The sequence below is a fragment of the Epinephelus lanceolatus genome, chromosome 18 (assembly GCF_041903045.1).
Source record: "Epinephelus lanceolatus isolate andai-2023 chromosome 18, ASM4190304v1, whole genome shotgun sequence".
Lineage (NCBI taxonomy): Eukaryota > Metazoa > Chordata > Actinopteri > Perciformes > Serranidae > Epinephelus > Epinephelus lanceolatus.
In genome coordinates this window covers 24,609,652-24,626,491 of record NC_135751.1, presented here as the reverse complement: position 1 = coordinate 24,626,491, position 16,840 = coordinate 24,609,652, and the positions used below count along the sequence as shown (strand labels likewise).

At 44.9% G+C, this 16,840-nt stretch overlaps 1 protein-coding gene across 13 annotated transcripts in view; it reads right to left on the bottom strand.

Annotated features, from left to right (window-relative positions):
• crebbpb (CREB binding lysine acetyltransferase b) overlaps nucleotides 1–16,840 on the bottom strand; it is a 57,988-nt gene continuing 41,148 nt past the window's right edge. The window contains exons 14-31 of one of the 13 annotated variants that reach the window (XM_033643869.2): nucleotides 16,416–16,799; nucleotides 16,040–16,213; nucleotides 15,574–15,754; nucleotides 15,112–15,230; nucleotides 14,506–14,745; nucleotides 14,282–14,370; nucleotides 11,836–11,946; nucleotides 11,629–11,685; nucleotides 11,439–11,516; nucleotides 11,198–11,265; nucleotides 10,736–10,898; nucleotides 8,597–8,743; nucleotides 8,380–8,493; nucleotides 8,105–8,270; nucleotides 4,865–5,032; nucleotides 4,452–4,613; nucleotides 3,900–4,181; nucleotides 1–3,371 (exon numbers count right to left, since the gene is read on the bottom strand). In XM_033643869.2, the coding sequence (XP_033499760.1) occupies nucleotides 1,020–3,371; nucleotides 3,900–4,181; nucleotides 4,452–4,613; nucleotides 4,865–5,032; nucleotides 8,105–8,270; nucleotides 8,380–8,493; nucleotides 8,597–8,743; nucleotides 10,736–10,898; nucleotides 11,198–11,265; nucleotides 11,439–11,516; nucleotides 11,629–11,685; nucleotides 11,836–11,946; nucleotides 14,282–14,370; nucleotides 14,506–14,745; nucleotides 15,112–15,230; nucleotides 15,574–15,754; nucleotides 16,040–16,213; nucleotides 16,416–16,799 (5,055 nt within the window). In that variant the 3' untranslated portion in view covers nucleotides 1–1,019. Of the gene's footprint in view, nucleotides 3,372–3,899; nucleotides 4,182–4,451; nucleotides 4,614–4,864; nucleotides 5,033–8,104; nucleotides 8,271–8,379; nucleotides 8,494–8,596; nucleotides 8,744–10,735; nucleotides 10,899–11,197; nucleotides 11,266–11,438; nucleotides 11,517–11,628; nucleotides 11,686–11,835; nucleotides 11,947–14,281; nucleotides 14,371–14,505; nucleotides 14,746–15,111; nucleotides 15,231–15,573; nucleotides 15,755–16,039; nucleotides 16,214–16,415; nucleotides 16,803–16,840 lie in introns of all 13 variants that reach the window. The other 12 variants (XM_078161159.1, XM_078161161.1, XM_078161158.1 and 9 more) reach the window with 12 other exon arrangements.

Sequence of the window (16,840 nt, the reverse complement as noted above, 5' to 3'; positions counted from 1 at the left end):
TCTGTGGCACACAGGTTTATTTAACAATATGGTATATAAGTACGAAATGAGCCATTTGAACCAAGTTTGTACAGTGATTTCATTCTTATTTTCTGCATATTTACAGTACTGTCTAGCTGCTTGATTTACATTAGAGAACAGTTCATCATCAATTCAAGTTTAATGCAAGAGAGAAAATGATGCACAAAACTCTCTCTGAACACAAATCAGCAGTCAAACAAGTAATTTTCCCGCCACAGGCAAAAGAGGTTCAGGACATAATGAGAATTTCTTTTGACTGAGGGAGAGACAAAGCATTTCTTTTTAAACATTTGCAAGACAAACACTGGGCCCAGGCCAGTAAAAAGAACATTCCGGCACCTGTGAACATTAACAAGCTTCGATGCAGGCTTCTCTTACACCTGCCTTTTGTGTTTGGGTGTGTGCAATAGTTCCTAGATCTATACAAATACGTTTATCTCCCATAGACTCTGCAAACAGGAAAGAAATTAAGGCTTTCCCAAAGGCAGTCCTTTTGAAAAATGGCATATTAGAATAAATTAGCCAGGAACAGAGAAACTGAGCAAGAGGTGAAACCTGGCAAAAAATTCCCAGACAAACAATTTTACAGTCTTCTCAACACAAATACGATATTAATTTTGCAAAGGTACAAAATAAAAAAAAAAAAAATTGAATAATAAAATGAAATATTTTTTGTTTTGAGAAGTTTTGTTAAAAAAGTCAATACCAGAGCATAACAAATGAAAAACAAAATTAAAACAACACAAAGACCAGGGCAAATTCTTGCATGGCTGGTCTGAACCAAAAATATATTCTTTGTGTCTTTGTTGTCTTCTTTTCAACAGCAATTATTAAATCACTCTCTGTGTTGGAAGAAAAAGCAGTCCCTTGGTTTAAGGAAAGTTCACAGTCTGTAGGCCTCGTATGACTCGTTTGTATTTCTTTTAGCTTTTTACATTAGCACGTACAAAAATTTCTCAGCTGAAAACAGAACAAGGCCTTTCATCTGTCCCGAAATGCTACAATCCTTCAACAAATTTCTCCAGCGTGTCTCCCGTCGTGTCACCCACCATACCCATGTCATTACTCAACCCCCCTCTGTTTGGTGTGTTAAGTTGCGGGAGCATGGCACTCTGCTCCGGTGTTCCCATGTGGCCCTGCTCTATGGAGCCTGACATGGGGCCTCCGAGGCTCGGGTGGGGAGAGCTGGAGTGGAGGGCGCCGTGCTGAGGTGAGGGCTGGGGCTGTATCCGCGGGGAGGGACTGGAATGCGGGGGTTGCTGCGAAGGCGGACGGGGCGATTGCACTGGGGCTGGGGAACGTACTTGGTTTCCCAGGGTGTTTGCCATTGTCTGGCCAGGTAAGTGAGCTCCTCCCTGGGCTTGGCCTTGGAGCATGTGAGGTTGTGGACTCATGGAGTTAGCCTGTGCTGGAGAGCCCATCTGCTGCTTTAACATCTGCTGCTGTTGCTGCTGAAGCATGCGCTGCTGGAGGAGGTTCTGGGGCCCGTCCATGCCCATGCCAGGTTGACCCATTTGAGTCGAGGGAGGGAGTTGTCCCATGGGCCCCCCACCTCCTTGCATAGCCATTTGCTGCTGCATGCGGAGCTGGGAGTAGCTTGCTGGCCCCGGCTGCTGCTGTGGGAACTGACCGTGGCCTTGAGGCATGCCTCCCTGCTGCTGCTGCTGCTGCGCCTGCTGCTGCTGCATCTGCTGCATCCTGAACAGCTGCTGTCTGCGGTACAGTTGGGGATTGCCGTTTTGAGCAGCATTCATCATCTGGCCCTGGGGGCCCATGGTTGCCATGCCCTGGGGCCCTGCCTGCTGAGGAGGCTGCTGCTGAGGTGCCATCACTGGCCTCTGCACCTGGTTAGCCATGGCTGCCATGGCCTGCATTCCTGCCTGGGTCCCCAGCATGGCCTGAGCGTTCTGCTGCTGGGCCTGCTGCTGTTGCTGCGGCTGGGTGGCCTGGTATTTGGCTGTCCTCTGTTTAATGAAAGCGGCCATGAGGTGGGGGTTCGACTTGAGGATGTTGAGGACCTGCTGTTGCTGCTGGGGAGAGCTGGGAGATTTGAGGGTGCGCAGTAATTCCTGCAGGGCACTCGGGGCGATGTTACCAGGTATCCCCCGTGGCATGTTCTGCTGCTGTGGTGTCATGCCCTGCTGTGAGGGCCCCTGGGGAGGCATGACCCCAGGCATTTGGAGACCCTGCTGCTGGGGCATCATGGGCCTCTGCATGAGCTGGCCCTGCTGGGGCATGGGGTTTCCCTGAGCCTGCTGAGGGGCCATGGGGCCTTGTTGTGTAGGGACCTGCGGCTGCGGACCCTGGGGATTCTGCATGGGATTCTGCATCCCTGGACCCCACTGGCCCTGCTGCATTGCCTGCATCACCTGGGGGCCCCGTGGCCCCTGCATCATCTGCATCTGGCCCTGCATGGGCCCCATCATTCGTGGGTGGTTCATGGGCATCCCGTTCATGGCATAATTCTGCTGCTGCTGCTGTTGTTGTTGCTGTTGCTTCGCCTTGGCTACCATCTCGATCTGTCGGGCCACCTTCAGGGCTGCCAGCAGCGGCTGCTGTTGCTGCTGCTGCTGCTGTTGCGGCGGTGGCTGTGGCTGAGGCGGCTGTTGGTGTGGCATGTTCGGCAGAGGTGACTGCTGCTGATGGAGAGGGGATGACTGAGGCCCTGGTTTGCCCTGCGGCACTGGTGTTGGTGGCTGGCTGCTGCGGCCATTGTTGGGGAAGCCTTGGGCAATGTTGGCAGGATTTGGTGGTTGCTGCTGTTGTTGTTGTTGTTGTTGTTGTTGTTGTTGGGGCTGGTTGGGCATGGGCTGGGGGGTCTGGGGTGTATTAGGCTGCTGCACAGAGTTGGGGGTGTCGGGGGCAGCTGAGGTAGGTGGCGATGGCATGGGCATACCCCTTCCAGCCATGGTGGCCATTCTGCGGCGCATCATTTGAGCCTGTTGGAGCCTGTGCTGCAGCTGCTGCTGACGGAGTTTGTGCTTGATGTTGAGACAGAAGGGAACAGGACACTTGTTCTCCTGACAGTGCTTGGCGTGATAACAACATAAAGCGATGAGCTGCTTGCACACAGGGCAGCCACCATTGGTCTTCCGCTTGCAGCCTTTGGTGTGTTGAACCACCCTCTTCATCTTCTGGCATGAAGGCAGAGAGCAGTTGGCGTTGCGGCACTGGCAGGCATGGACCAAGGACTGGATACAGCGCTGGATGCTGAGACGACGGCTCTCCTGGGGGCTCTTGGAGGCCTCTCCGCCCTGACCATTGCTGTCGTCATCTATGCCCAGGCCCCACTTCACCATCTGGTGCTCATGGCCCTTAGCGTTGTAGCAATTAATGCATAGGTCGTAGTCCTGTTGAAAGGTAAGAAAGACCACATTAAGGTTGTGTTAAGATTTTCATTTAATCCAAAACTGAAACAGACAGTAGCCATTTTTACAGAGAGCGTGCTATAGGGCCGCCACAAAGTCCCTTCTTTACACCACCTTTGCATTTTTACACTGAACCAAACGACCGCTGTATCATGCTGACCAAATGTGTGATTTTAGATATCATGCCAGCATTGTGGAAGCAAAACAGGCTTGATGGGCATGGCGTAAAACACAATAGTGTTCGCCATTTGTGTGACATTTAACACGTGTCTGCAGCGTATCCTGCCTGTGGTCCTGCCTACTGTCCCTTTTACACAAACGTTGATATGGTGCTGTTACTACTTCCACTACCGGCTTAAAGGTGAGGCAACTCTGACCCCCAATCCGTGATTGTACCTTTTATAAAGAACGGAGAGGCAGAATAACTGCACGATATTTACGCCTTGAACAGGCAGTGTAAAAAGGGCTATGGAGTTCAAAACATGTTGGTAAATTGGCATTACTCCCTACCTCACAGACGGTGCAGTGCCAGCGAGTCTCTACATGGTGCTTGCACTCGTTGCAGGTGTACACGAAGCGGTCCTGGCCTTGGTTGTGCAGCTCTACCAACATACACATCGTGCTCCATTTGCATCTTCGCAGTGAGCTGAACTCCCAGTGCTTGTCCCTGGCCAGAGTCAAAAAGGCATCGCGGCCATCCATCAGGTCGCAGGTCAACAGAGGGTCGGGGTCCATAATGGGTGGCAGGGTGTTGATGACTGGCCCGGCGTGGAGGTGGATGACAAAAAACACCTAGAGAAAGTAGTGGGAGGAGAAACAGTCAAAGTGTGCTATAACATACTCCCTGTCCATCCCATGTCAGAAATAATTCCTACATGAGATCTAAGCCAAAGAGTCCTGCTGCGTGCTGGTGTACTTACTTAATGTAACTATATGTAGTACAGTAATGAGAACAAACCTGTTCTGTGTATGTGCATGTGCATGGTTTAAAGTATCAAGTGTTAACTTCATTATGTGGAATGGATTGCAAACAAATCTGTTGTAGCTGTTCGGGTTTCCCACCTCCTTATGTTTCTCCATGGTGGCATAGAGCTTCTGGGACAGGTCATTGGCTACATTCGGCATCCCAGGCTTCTTCTTGTTGGCTCGGCTGACGCTGCTCTTGTTTTTGTTGGTCTTCTTATTATTCTTCTTTTTGGCATTCTTGCTGTCAGCTTGGGCTCCCTTGAAATAGACGGACATGAACATTGAGAGAGATTGCACAACAGACAAGATGGGGTTATGCAATTAAGCTGAGTGGTTATACAATGCCTGAATGGCTGCTGAAAGCTTTTATATAATGAGGACTTGAGGATGATAAAATCTGGGGTGAAGCAGAGGCCTCAGCGCCAGGCTGTTGATTTTGGCTGAACAAGAGCGTTCCTTTCATGAAACCCATTTCAAAATGCTCAAATCCACCTATCCATCTAACTCACCTCTGTCGTCTCAGAGGAGGCAGTGTTCTCCTCCTTCTTCCTTTCTTCCTCCTCCTGCTCCAGCTCCTTGATGCTCTCCTCCAGTACGTTAGGCCAAAAGTCACCCTCGAAGTATGGCAGCTCGTTGGCACTGGTCAGACGGTCTTCTGTCGCCTGTTTGAAAATGTCCTAAACACAAGATGCACAAGACTTCCATCAGGCGAGATAGTGAGGCAGCTCTTGAAGATAATGTCAAGTTTCATAAAGTTGAATTTAAAACAGCGTTTTCGTAACAAACTCAAACGTGAGATCGTTTTGCAGCTACGATGAACATAAACAAATATGGGAAAAAAGTCAGTCCTACTGGAGCATACTGTAAAGCTAAATTATTTTACTTTATCTTGACTTAGAGTTCCAGTTTTTGTTCTCAGTTTGTTTTGCAATAATCTCTATCAAACACAAGGGGGAGCCTCACTTTACTGCACACTTCTGGACTAGACACAGTGACAAGCTCCTAACTCTTTGTCTTGAAGACACATAAAAAGGATGTTTCAAATCATATTAATACTCTGGTTTAGAAAATGGCCTAAAAGACAATATAAATATTGTAAAAACAGTCAATATCGGAATGTCTAGGATACTTAAATACTTTAAATTTACAAGTTCATCCTATTAGGCTCATTATGTTTCAGTGTAAAGGCCTCTGCAGACTGAGTCCGTTTTATTCCGTCTGACATTTTTGTCCATCATGTAAGTTTTCAGAAGTTTTTTAAGTTGTTTTTCTCGCATCTGTCAAAAGCCTATAAAGAGTTGTTTGACCAAAAACGGGGCCAAGAAAATGTGGCAGCAGGACACCCCGCACTGGATAGAAGAACAGGTCACACAGTATCCTTTCATAACTCAGATAGCCTCCTTTCAACAGGTCAGATAATAATACTCAGGTGGAGGATGATGATGACACAGACAGATAAAGATTGACAGCTCAGCCTGTTCACCTGTGGTGCCAAATGCAAGACACGGGCAGTGTCTCCTGTGGAGAGGAGCAGAGGAGCAAAAGTGTCTTGTATGGCAAATTTTCACAACACAGAATAAAACGTATCGGACTCAGTGTGAACGGTTTCTGTGTGGAATGATTTTTTCAGGTGACACATTAAAAAAAACAAGTGAACAAAACGGATTCAGTGTGCAAAGACCTAAACTCTATGAAGCTATTCTCAGATCAGATTATTGTTAGATTAGATGATGTCAAATGTGATTTATCATTCACACACTTAGTTTTAGAGAGAGGTACCCAAAGACAGCAGCAAGTTAATAACACCAATAAATAGTTAACAAAAATTATACAAGTTAGTTACAACCAAGTAATCTGATTGGACATGAGGTTTCCATGAGTGCTGATATTAAGTACAGCAGCATTGGGATTTATAAGTTTGCATGTATCACTCTTACATACTTACATTAACTGTTAATTAGCCTACATTAATGGTTGTCATAACAAACTATGCACTGCAGAGATGACCATGTTTTCACAAATAACATCTCAGTAAAGTTATATATGGTCATCAAGAGGGCGATGGGAAGTAAAGACGCCTGCATAGTTCACCTGAGGATGATGAAGCACCTGTAGATCTGTTGTATAAAAGCAGTATCACACTCAGGGTTGTGATGTTGTACAGACGTGATGCAGTCGTAGGAAGGAGGCTGCAGGCCAACAGCACTCCCTCTCTTGTTATGATGCTTAATTATCAAGACATCACTCTATATATAATATTGAACCAAAATAAACTGATATTAAGTGTGACATTTTAGCCTACTGTAGAGTACAGGTGGGGGAAATATTGATTCTTAGATGCATCACGATAAGAACATAAATAACACAGCAGCTACAGCAGAGCACTCCGCCCCCCCGATGTTGAGGTGCTTTCAGATTAATTCATTCATTCATCAATGCAGTTTACTTTTTAAAATAAAAAGGATGCAGACCATATGTTATTAAATAGAAGGTGAATTGCATACTGTTCCAGGGGAAATATTACAGTAGGGTATGCAAACACTGGACCCTACGCAGGTGTGCGCATATCCCATATATATGTATATCCCACAATGGACAAGCGTGAGCATCCATAGATGGATACAACCCGACTGACACCCTCTGGTTCAAAGGTGAGGGTATGGAGGTGGGTTGAAGGGGAGAGGGACCTGGACAAGGGCCACACTGTATGCAAGTAAAATTATCTGTTCATTTAATCATCGATCACCAAAAACACAATCTACTATTGTTTAAAAGAAAGAGAAAAATAAATCATGTGCTGAAATCAAACATTTTGATGCACTGCAATGCATTGATTATCGTTTTATTATTGAATAGTTACCCTTTGAATTGAAACTGAATCGAATCATGTGGTGCCTGGAGATTCCCACCCCTACTGTAGAGTTGACTAGACTGGGTGACTGGACGAAAACTATCGGCTGAGTGCATCGCCAGTTGTTTTTTGGGCGTTTTTTGTCATTTTATTTTGCTAATATAAAGCTCTGCATCTGCAGAGCAAGTGAGAGCCACTGCTCAGGGGGTGATGGCTCAGCACGCAGAAAGCTCAGTGCTAAAACGAAGTGTGGAGATAGGTTTGGCAATGCGAGACTAGTCAGCAACAGGCCTGTTCACCGAGCTAACGCAGTAGCACAAAGAGGACAGCAACAGCAGAGAGAGACATGCATATCTTTATGTCTAACTTGATGAGTTCATGGTTTATTTTGTCTAAACATGAACTGGTGATGGTTGGGACAATGGAAAGAGTTTTATTTTGTCTCTGTTGAGGTTAATAAAGTGTTTTGTACTATAAGTTACCAAGGCAGTTAAGCTATTCTTAGCTTGGTGAAAGAGAGAAACTTGAATTCCGAAGGTGTATCATTGTATTTTTCTCTTCAATAAGAAAATCAGGTGTACGATCATTACCTTTCTTTACATTTTGTGAGTTTACTTTTGTTTATTTAAAATATTTAAAAAGCTGAGAGAGCTTGTGGAACGTCGCTGCTTAAACACATCCAGTTGGAAAACTTTCACACATCATAAAACTCTAGAGAAGACTCATTAGTTTTCATTTAAAAAATAAATAACTGACACCTTATCTCAACAGACGCCCAGACTTGATCTCTGTACAATTATATCTACTGGCAAAATTGTAAATTATAAATGAGAAAATGTTGAGAGACAAAGCACCCCACTGCCATCACAAAGACATGACGATGCGATCATTTTCTGACCTTGTAATCATGTAGGATCCTCTCAGCGAAAGCCTTGTCCAGCATCTTCCTGTACCACTCTTGGAGCCTCTTGGGCTTGGGGATCTTCTGGTCGGGAGGGTGGCAGTGAAAAATGTAATCGTCTCCTTCACTGGGTGGGCAGGCCCAGATGTGACCCATCACATACCTGAGGGCAACAAGAGTTATCAGCCACTTGCAGGAATGATACAATAATACATACACTATCAGCTGAAACTGTGTGAACGCTGCAGTGTGTAAAGTTACTCTTAACTCACCCCAGTTTCTTCACATACTCCAGGTAGCCTATCAGGATCTCATGGTACACTGCAGTCCTTAGCACACGTGGTCTGAAGAAGTGAATACTGTCGAGGTATGATATGTAAACCCGTCTGCAAGGCAAATATGGAACATTTAATCAAAGAGCACAGAGAGCAACATACATACACACTAAACTGCTTTCATCATTTACTTCAGTTCTTTTTTTTTTTTTACCTGGTATTTGGAAAGGGGCAATCAGAGCCGTACTCCTGGACATGCATGCCGAAGAAACAAACGTCCACTCCGTCTATTTCCTCAAATGCAAAAAGTGCTTTGGTTCTGTAAGGGAAGCTCTCCACCATCTCGCCTGAGTCCACAAACCTGTAGAAACAGAGACGCACAAGATAAGTTACAGCTTTTATATCTTTTAAAAACTTAACTTGAACAGTTTGTAATTCATTGAAGAGGACAGGGAAATGGATAATTTCCTTGGTCAAGTCTTTCATGCATGTTTTCTAACTTTATTTCTATGATATATGGACAACTGAGTTTAATTTTGAATGCAAAGGCTGAGCAAGAAAACCACAAGGTACACTTTTAGTGCATTTACATTCTTCCAGCGGTAGAGATCAATGTGGGGGAGGTCTTTCTTTTATTAATTCAGGGCATCCTGGTAACCCAGGGGTTTATGATGCTGAACCGTTGCCTACTCAAGTCCAGCTGATGGTGTTCATTTCTCCTCTCTCACACTCTCCGCACAGCTCTGCCCCACACACTCACTCACAGTTTCTCCAGCATCACTCAGAGACACAGAGCTGCTCCTCTGTTTAATCTGTCTGTTCATTAGTCTACAGTGAGACATCGGTCTGTATGTTGCACAAGCAACACTAAATCAGTCTGAGAGATGAATGAAGTTACCGCAGTCGCACACGTACAATACTGTGGTCCTTTCCCTCTGTAACTTTTAGCTGCGTCCAGTCTAGTCGATTTCTGTTTCTGTTATCAGCTTAGACGAGCGGTGCCATGCGGAGCTGAACACCTACTCCTTCTCCGGAGTAGGTCCAAAAGCCGGGCCGCCCGCACTCAAGCAGGTAGCGGTGGCGTCTCGCCAGCCAGAGAGATCTCTATGGTTTGGAGTTTAGTTTCTCTCCTGCGTCCTGTTTTTACTTTAGATATCTGCTTTATTTTACCATTTCATGTTCGCTATCCGCTGTATTAGAAGTTGTGTGAAGTTGCTACTCGAAAACTCAACATTTCCTTGTTTTGCTGCTTCACAATAAAAGTTTTTACTTAACAAAATAACAGAGGACTTTTATTTTTAAGACACTATTGGAATTAAAATATATTTATTACAGAATTAGTGGAACTTTGTTAGCAGCTTTTCTTCAATTAAGACAAGTCTAATTATACGGCAGGGAGGAAGAGTAAAATCAGAATCAGCCACAGTGAAATCTCTCTGCTTATTTTCTGTATGAAATGCCCAAAAACAATGCTTTTAATTGTCAAAATGGCTTTAACACAATCTTGTCATGTTGCAAGCTCTACTGACGTCTTTCAGTTCCTTCTGTCATCATTTTAAACATCCTCATTTATTCGATGTGATTTAAAAAATACACCATCGATGAGGACATTTCTTAAAAGTGCACCAACATAACCCTCAACTTCTCACCTGGTTCGTTTCTCAGATGCAACTAGAAAAGTGCACTCAGTAGAGCGCAGATCTCTGCCAGGCGGTGACATGGCCACTGGAGCTGATCGCAGCCACTCGATGCACATGGCGCAGCTTTCTTCAGATTTTTCATCTAATATTGTGCCTAACTTCAGTGTATCACAACATATCAGGTATAAAATAACCCTGCAGATGCTTCTTTTTGAAATGAAACCAGACTTTTCTATGGACGCCACTTTTTGAGCAACAACAAAGGCCGAACTGTGGCCTGAAAGAGACGGTGAGGCTTCTTGTTTGTAGCTGAGACAATTTCCAAATGCCTTTTTTTATGTACGTTTTTTACGTGATTGTGTTGAAGACTTGGGGCCCCGACCAGCCAGTTAAAAGCAGTGAGGAGTCAGCAGTCAATGACAGTAGAAAACTGTCAATAATACAGGTTCTTCAATAACAATGAATCACTGTAACCATGAGAGGTCCTTGAGCATTCAGCATTTGTGTACACAAAACATGAGGCTGACTGGTCTAGTAGTATAAAAGATTAGCTTCAGACAAACAGATCAGACACTCACACATAAAAGGTTCTTCAATGGAATGCCATGTAGTTTCCAGCTGGGCTTAACATTTAAAAAGCAGCCACACAATGAATACTACCATGTTATTCCATATTTCGCAAATGTTATTAGCAAATCAGGTGAGAACCTTACCTGGACTTCATGCCAGGCTTAACCTCGACAGTTTTGTCCGAGCTGGCTACCACTCGCACAAACACCTCACCAGCCTCTGGGTGGTTCTGTCTTTTCAAGTACTTGTTCACTCGGTCTTCAATGTATGTTCCCAGCCGGGTAGACTGCAACCCTTTACATAGATCAGCACAAACACAAAGACAAAATGGTGTAAATATTTTTCTCAGGATAGAAACACTGATGGGCAAATTCACAAGAGGATCGTGCTGCTTCTGCCGTCGTTAATTCTGTCTGTGGTGATCTTGATGCAAAGGCAACATTGATACATTGCCACATGGGTAATGCAATCAGATAAAAAACAAAAAACAAATGCTGTCAGCGGCTGCAATCCATTCTTTGTGAATTCACCCATGACAGTTTTGTGTGATTAAATAAGAGAAAATGAAATAAAATGTTTCTGTTTATTGTTCAAATAACACTTACTTCTGGCTGAAAACTTGTTTTCCTTTCTTGTTTTGCTGGACTTCTTCAGACAGTTGTCACAGATAAAGCTACAAGAAGGAAGATCAAACTGCAGTTTAGAGTCAACATACAGAAACACCAACAAAAAAATCCTAGTAAGACGAGGTCTATACTCTGCAAGTAAGAGTTCTGTTAAGGTCAGACATGGATTGTATATGCTTTAACAGCTGGATAGTTGTCCAATGGCCTCAGTGAGACTTACCCTGATGGCCAAATGACATCGTAGTGCAGCACGCAGATCTGGTGCATCTTTCGTCCACAGTCTTTACATTCAACAAACCTGGCAAAGACAAAAATTTGCTATTTCTCTGCTTTTCTTGTGAAACATAGTGAAGAATCACTGCCTTCTTAAATTAGAGTCAAAGTGAAGTGACTGTTCAGACAGTACTCACGGCTCAGGGTCCAACATGTCATTTTTCTTCTTTTCAAACTGCTCTTTTGATATCATGCTGCACCAAAAAGAGAAAAACAAACAACCAAGTTCATGTTGGCTCCTGTGATTGAAAACCCTTTCCACAAAAATAAAATCCAGAGAAAACAGCCTGATACTCGCAGAAGATCATCAGGTGGTGTTCAGACACCCAAGCCTGGTCACTTACGTCTGTGGCTGTGCCGGGTCGTCCCCCAGGGTCACACTGTTGCCCTGGATCTCGTTGAAGCACTTCTCACAGAAGTGATACCTGTCGGCAATAAGGCCATATTTGGGTGAACTGCAGCCAGCACACACAGTAGCAGCACAGGCAAACCGGCGTACGGGTGGCAGAATGCAGAGTAAACACGGCAACAACCGAGGACGGAGCATGGGCAGCGGACAGACGGAGGGACACATACACACACAGGCAGAGGTACATGTTAGTGACAGTTGAAATGATCATGATTCAGCCACTCATTCAAACTGGAACAGAAATGGGGGAAACGTGCTAAAATGTTCATAATGGTGAACAACAAATAAAATGTTCAAACACAAACTAATGTATGTCGACACAAGTGCATGCTGGAGTATGAAAACAACAACAAAAACAATACTATTTCACTGCAATCATTTAAAACATATGATATAACACTTCTAACATGCATAATCAGCTGAGATGCTATGGTCATGCTGGGGAAGAGAGGATGAGTGACAACGCAAATACAAAAGTGTGAGTCTTGTATAAAACCTGCTAAGGTATTTAAGTAAATTAATTTAATTGAAATCGAGGATATTTTAGTGCTAACACTAAAAAAATTTAGATGAAGACGTTTCCACTGTGAAAAGTTGTGGACGGTACCAATGGAACCGTTCTGTACTGTCCCCATTTTTGGTCCCCCCTCTGTTGGGGTACCTAGCACACAGATCTGGTACTAAAAGGTGGAGCTGTGAACACTGCAGTCTGTTGATTGGTCAATAGAGGACGGTCACTCTGCTCAGGGCTGAGTTGTGGCTGGTTTTGAGGCTCATGTAACCACTGTTCATACCGTGGAGAGTTAGCAGACTGTAACTATAAAATGAAAGGATGTTTTGTTGCCTCTTGCAGCAGCTGGAGTCTGAGAAAAAATAGCCTAATTCACTGGGCAGACTGCCGGTGACTTTTAAGGTGGAACGCTAACTTGTAATGTCACTCAATGCTAAGCTGACAACGTGAATCCATCAACATACCTTAAATTTAATTGTGACAACTTCTGACCATTACTTTTATTTTCATATGACATACACTTTTAGTAATGAGTGGATCTTCAAGCGTTTATATATATGTTAATTTCAGCCGGGTTATGTGAACTGCATATATTCTAATCCTCACTCTGAGAAAAAAAATGGTTGCGTAGCGTCGCGCTACAGCGCTACCTAAACCTCTGAGCTTGCCGTAGAAGGACTAAATGCGCAAACCCGCTATCTTTAGATATCCCATGGAGAGAGACTCTCACTGCAGCCTGTTTTATTTCATTTTGTTCGGTGGACGATAAATGAGGTGCAGATTTCCCTCTGTGTCACCGGTAATGAGGAAATACAGTGAGTGCTGGATGGAGCAGTGAGTGACAATAACCCCGTCCATATTTAAGGGTATGGTTTGCAGTGGATACACTAGGGTCTAGGTTCCATGTCTGAAGGGTTACTTTTGGTTCCAAAGGTACCACACTGAAAGTGTTTGGTGGAAATGGAGCTTTAGTGTAGGGTGGTCATAAAACTCGGTCTTAAGAATAGGAGCGCTCCCTCAAGCAACAAACAAGGAGCAGCAAACCAGGTAGATAATAGAACATGAAAGGGGACTCTGGGGAGGCGCAAGAATGTGAACAAGTCTCAGTTCTCTTGTACTGTGGAAAAGGGGAGAACTAGTAGAGTGAACAAGAGTCCATGTTTAATTTGGCGTTTATCTGATCCACCAAAACTAAATTTTTCTGAAACAGTTTGTCTTTCAATCCCACTGTCTCAGCGCAGCTAACCAATGGAGGCTGGTAGCAAGTTGACGTGACAAAATCTAATATGTAAAGTTTTTACACAACTACAGTTTCTCTTTATGAATTATGATGCTGAATTGACAAGAACACTGTCGACATGTGACGCCTTTTATCTTGTGCTCCTAGAATGTGTTCATGTGGACACGCAAGGAATTGCTAATATGTCATATTTCTTAAAAGGTGTTTGGCGTAGTATTTTCCAGCAGGAGCAGGATGTGGACATAATCTCAAAAGGAATCTAGTTGTTGTCTCTAAAAGATGTTAAACCTCACAGTATCTGCAATAATTGAATGGTGTTGCATTGGAATGACAGAGGTGCAGGTGCAGTTTCTGCACAGCAGGGGGAGCTTGGTGCTGATTCTCGGGCACAAGAGACATGAAGACAACACAAGGCCAGATCATGCACATTCTGCTTGGCCACAATATACAACTCTCAGCAGTGCCTGTGACACCCCTATAAAGGAAATGTCATGTGAGTGAGGACCTTACATCTTTGTTGACTGGTATGGCCGGTGTCTTTGGTCGTGTTTTGTCTTTGAGAATTAAGCTGCACAACTTCTCTTTCTAACCCCTCCTTCACCCCTCAGCAGAACTGGCATACAATTTTACCTGTTCTGGTAGCTGTAGTAGGTGCCGTCCCTGGAAATGGTACACAACTGTTTGCCATAGCAACACAGCGTCTGGGGTGAGAACTCATACTGTGGAAACATCGGAGAAACATTAACAATAAGTGCCTCTGTCACAAACATGTTGCACTGAAGTCAACATCCACATACAGGTAAAGATCAAGTGACCTGACATGATGAAAACTTCTCCATCTCATATTGTCCTACCTTCCTGCCGCAGCAGTAGCCCAGGCCCTGCATGACGGGATCAATCTCCGCTTCAAACACTTCTGCCAGTTTGGTGCAGTACTTGTAGACACGGGATGTTTTACGGTTGTACAGCCAGGCGTTGTTGAACATGAGCCACACATCGTCCACGTACTGCCACGGCTCCTGGTACTGACCTGTATCCAGCTTGCGCTTGATGGTGGATAAGTCGATGGGATTCTTTACAATGTCAAAGTAGTCCTGTGCAGCAGCAGAGACACATTTGCAGAAATGAGTAAAATATGCTTTACAGTATTTTCCGTCATCATGATGATGTGGTTCTAACTCCCATTAAAGGTGTGTAGGATTTAGGAGGATATATCGGCATAAATGGAATATAATAAGTATGCTTTCTTTGGTGTATAATCACCTGAAAATTTCTGACTGCTTTCAAGAGTAGAGGACCTTTGCAAATAATTCGACTCCTGAACAATGAACACTAAAGGAATTCTAACCGGGAGAAGTATCAGCTGGTTGCAATCTGCGATCCTCATCCCTATATGCAACTAAATCCCCCTAAATCTTCCAAACTGCTCCTTTAAGGTGTGCACAATTGTGGACACTCACAGGGATGCCCAGTAGCATGGGGTCTACAGGCTGTCTGAAGGGCAGTGACTCTGGGTCTTGCCTGTAGAGGGCCTCAAGTGTCGGCATTAGGGCTTGTCTCAGCTCCTCTGGCTTAAAAACTGGACAGAAATAAAAATGTTATGGGTAATCAATCACAAACTGGTCGACACAAATTCAAAATCGTATTTCAAAGCCAAGTGTACAAATCCCCGTCTAACTGTACAGTATGATGAAAGATCTTTCGCATCAATCAAACTGCTGTTACAAGACACAAGACATGTATACTGGAGAGTAAGGAGACATAACTCTCAGGCATTCAGTTTTACTCTTGTTTGATATTTATATAATATTGGATTCATTTTCTAGCCCCATGAGACATCTTCAGTTTTGTGTATCATGAAATATCCTACCTCAATATATTGTTCCACCCTTAATATATTAAAATAAGTTTCGTGTTCTCACTTTTTTTGCGGTTCTGAGTGGCGGAGGCGGTCGACGTGCTGTTGGCCCCACTTTCCTCCTCTTCTTTGGGTTCTGCCTTCATCTCCGGCTTCTTCTCCTCAGTTTCCATTGGTTCCTGCTTTGGCTCTGCTGCATCTGGCTCCTCCTTCTTCACCAGCGGGGGTTTGGTTTCATCGTCCTGCTACATGAACACAACCATGGTTAACCAGATATCCTACTATGCAGTCACGTACTAACTGCATTTAATGATGCATATTGCTTTCTTTTAGGAGAATGAAAAGTCAAGTGTCAAGTTTACTTTTTAGGACATGAAATGTGAGCAGAACACACAGTAGTAACCAGGGGATCGAACAGCGAATGGCTTCTATGTGGCGTACAGTTGACATAGGTGTGCTTCTTCCTGTCTCTTGCCTTAACAATGCCTTTCTTACAGACCAATTACTTAACTTACAAATCATGAACATACCTCCATTTTCACATCAGGCTGCTTCTTTCCAGAGTTGCTGTCATCTTCTTCATCTTTTACTTCAGGTTTGGCTTCAGTGCTGCTCATGTCTGGCAGGGCCTGCTGGGAGCTCAGCTCAGCCACAGAGCCTGGGGTGGGCACTCTGTTGTCTATACTCGCTGCTGCCTGGGACAACTTTGAGAAGAGGAGAAGACGACGTCCTGATCACAATGCTGATGAGTTATATATTGAGTCATACTTATTAATAAGCAAAGTCAGGACTGAGTGTCGGTGATTGGTTGTTTGGTCAAAAGACCTGTCAGCTTTAACAGCAGCTGGCAAAGGCGTAAGTGATACAAGACCTGTAGTTAGTTTTTGATATGAGACAGTATCTCACCGGTGTGCTGGGGTGCTGTGCCTGCACTGAGGTGGGCTGCTGCATCTGGCTGGGGGGTTCTGTTTGCGGCTGCAGGGGCGTGAGCGGCTGGGAGGGATCAGGCGTGCCCAGGGCTGAGGGGGGGCCAGGGAGGCTACTGGGTATGTGGGTAGGGGTAGAGGAGGGCCCACCCGTGGAGGCGGGGGTAGAGGGTTGCGGTGGCACCTGGGCCTGTGCAGGAGCATGGTGCTGCTGAAGCTGCTGCTGCTGCTGCTGTTGGGGCTGCAGGCTGGCAGAGGCATTGGGTGGAGGGGTGGCGCCCAGGGTGGGCTGGGCTGCAGGGCCACAGGGCAGCTGGGAGCCAAGAGTTCCCAGTGCATTCAGAGGGAGGTTAGAGTTCTGTGGCTGCTGGAACAAAGAGGGTTGCATAGTTAGGATACCATTCA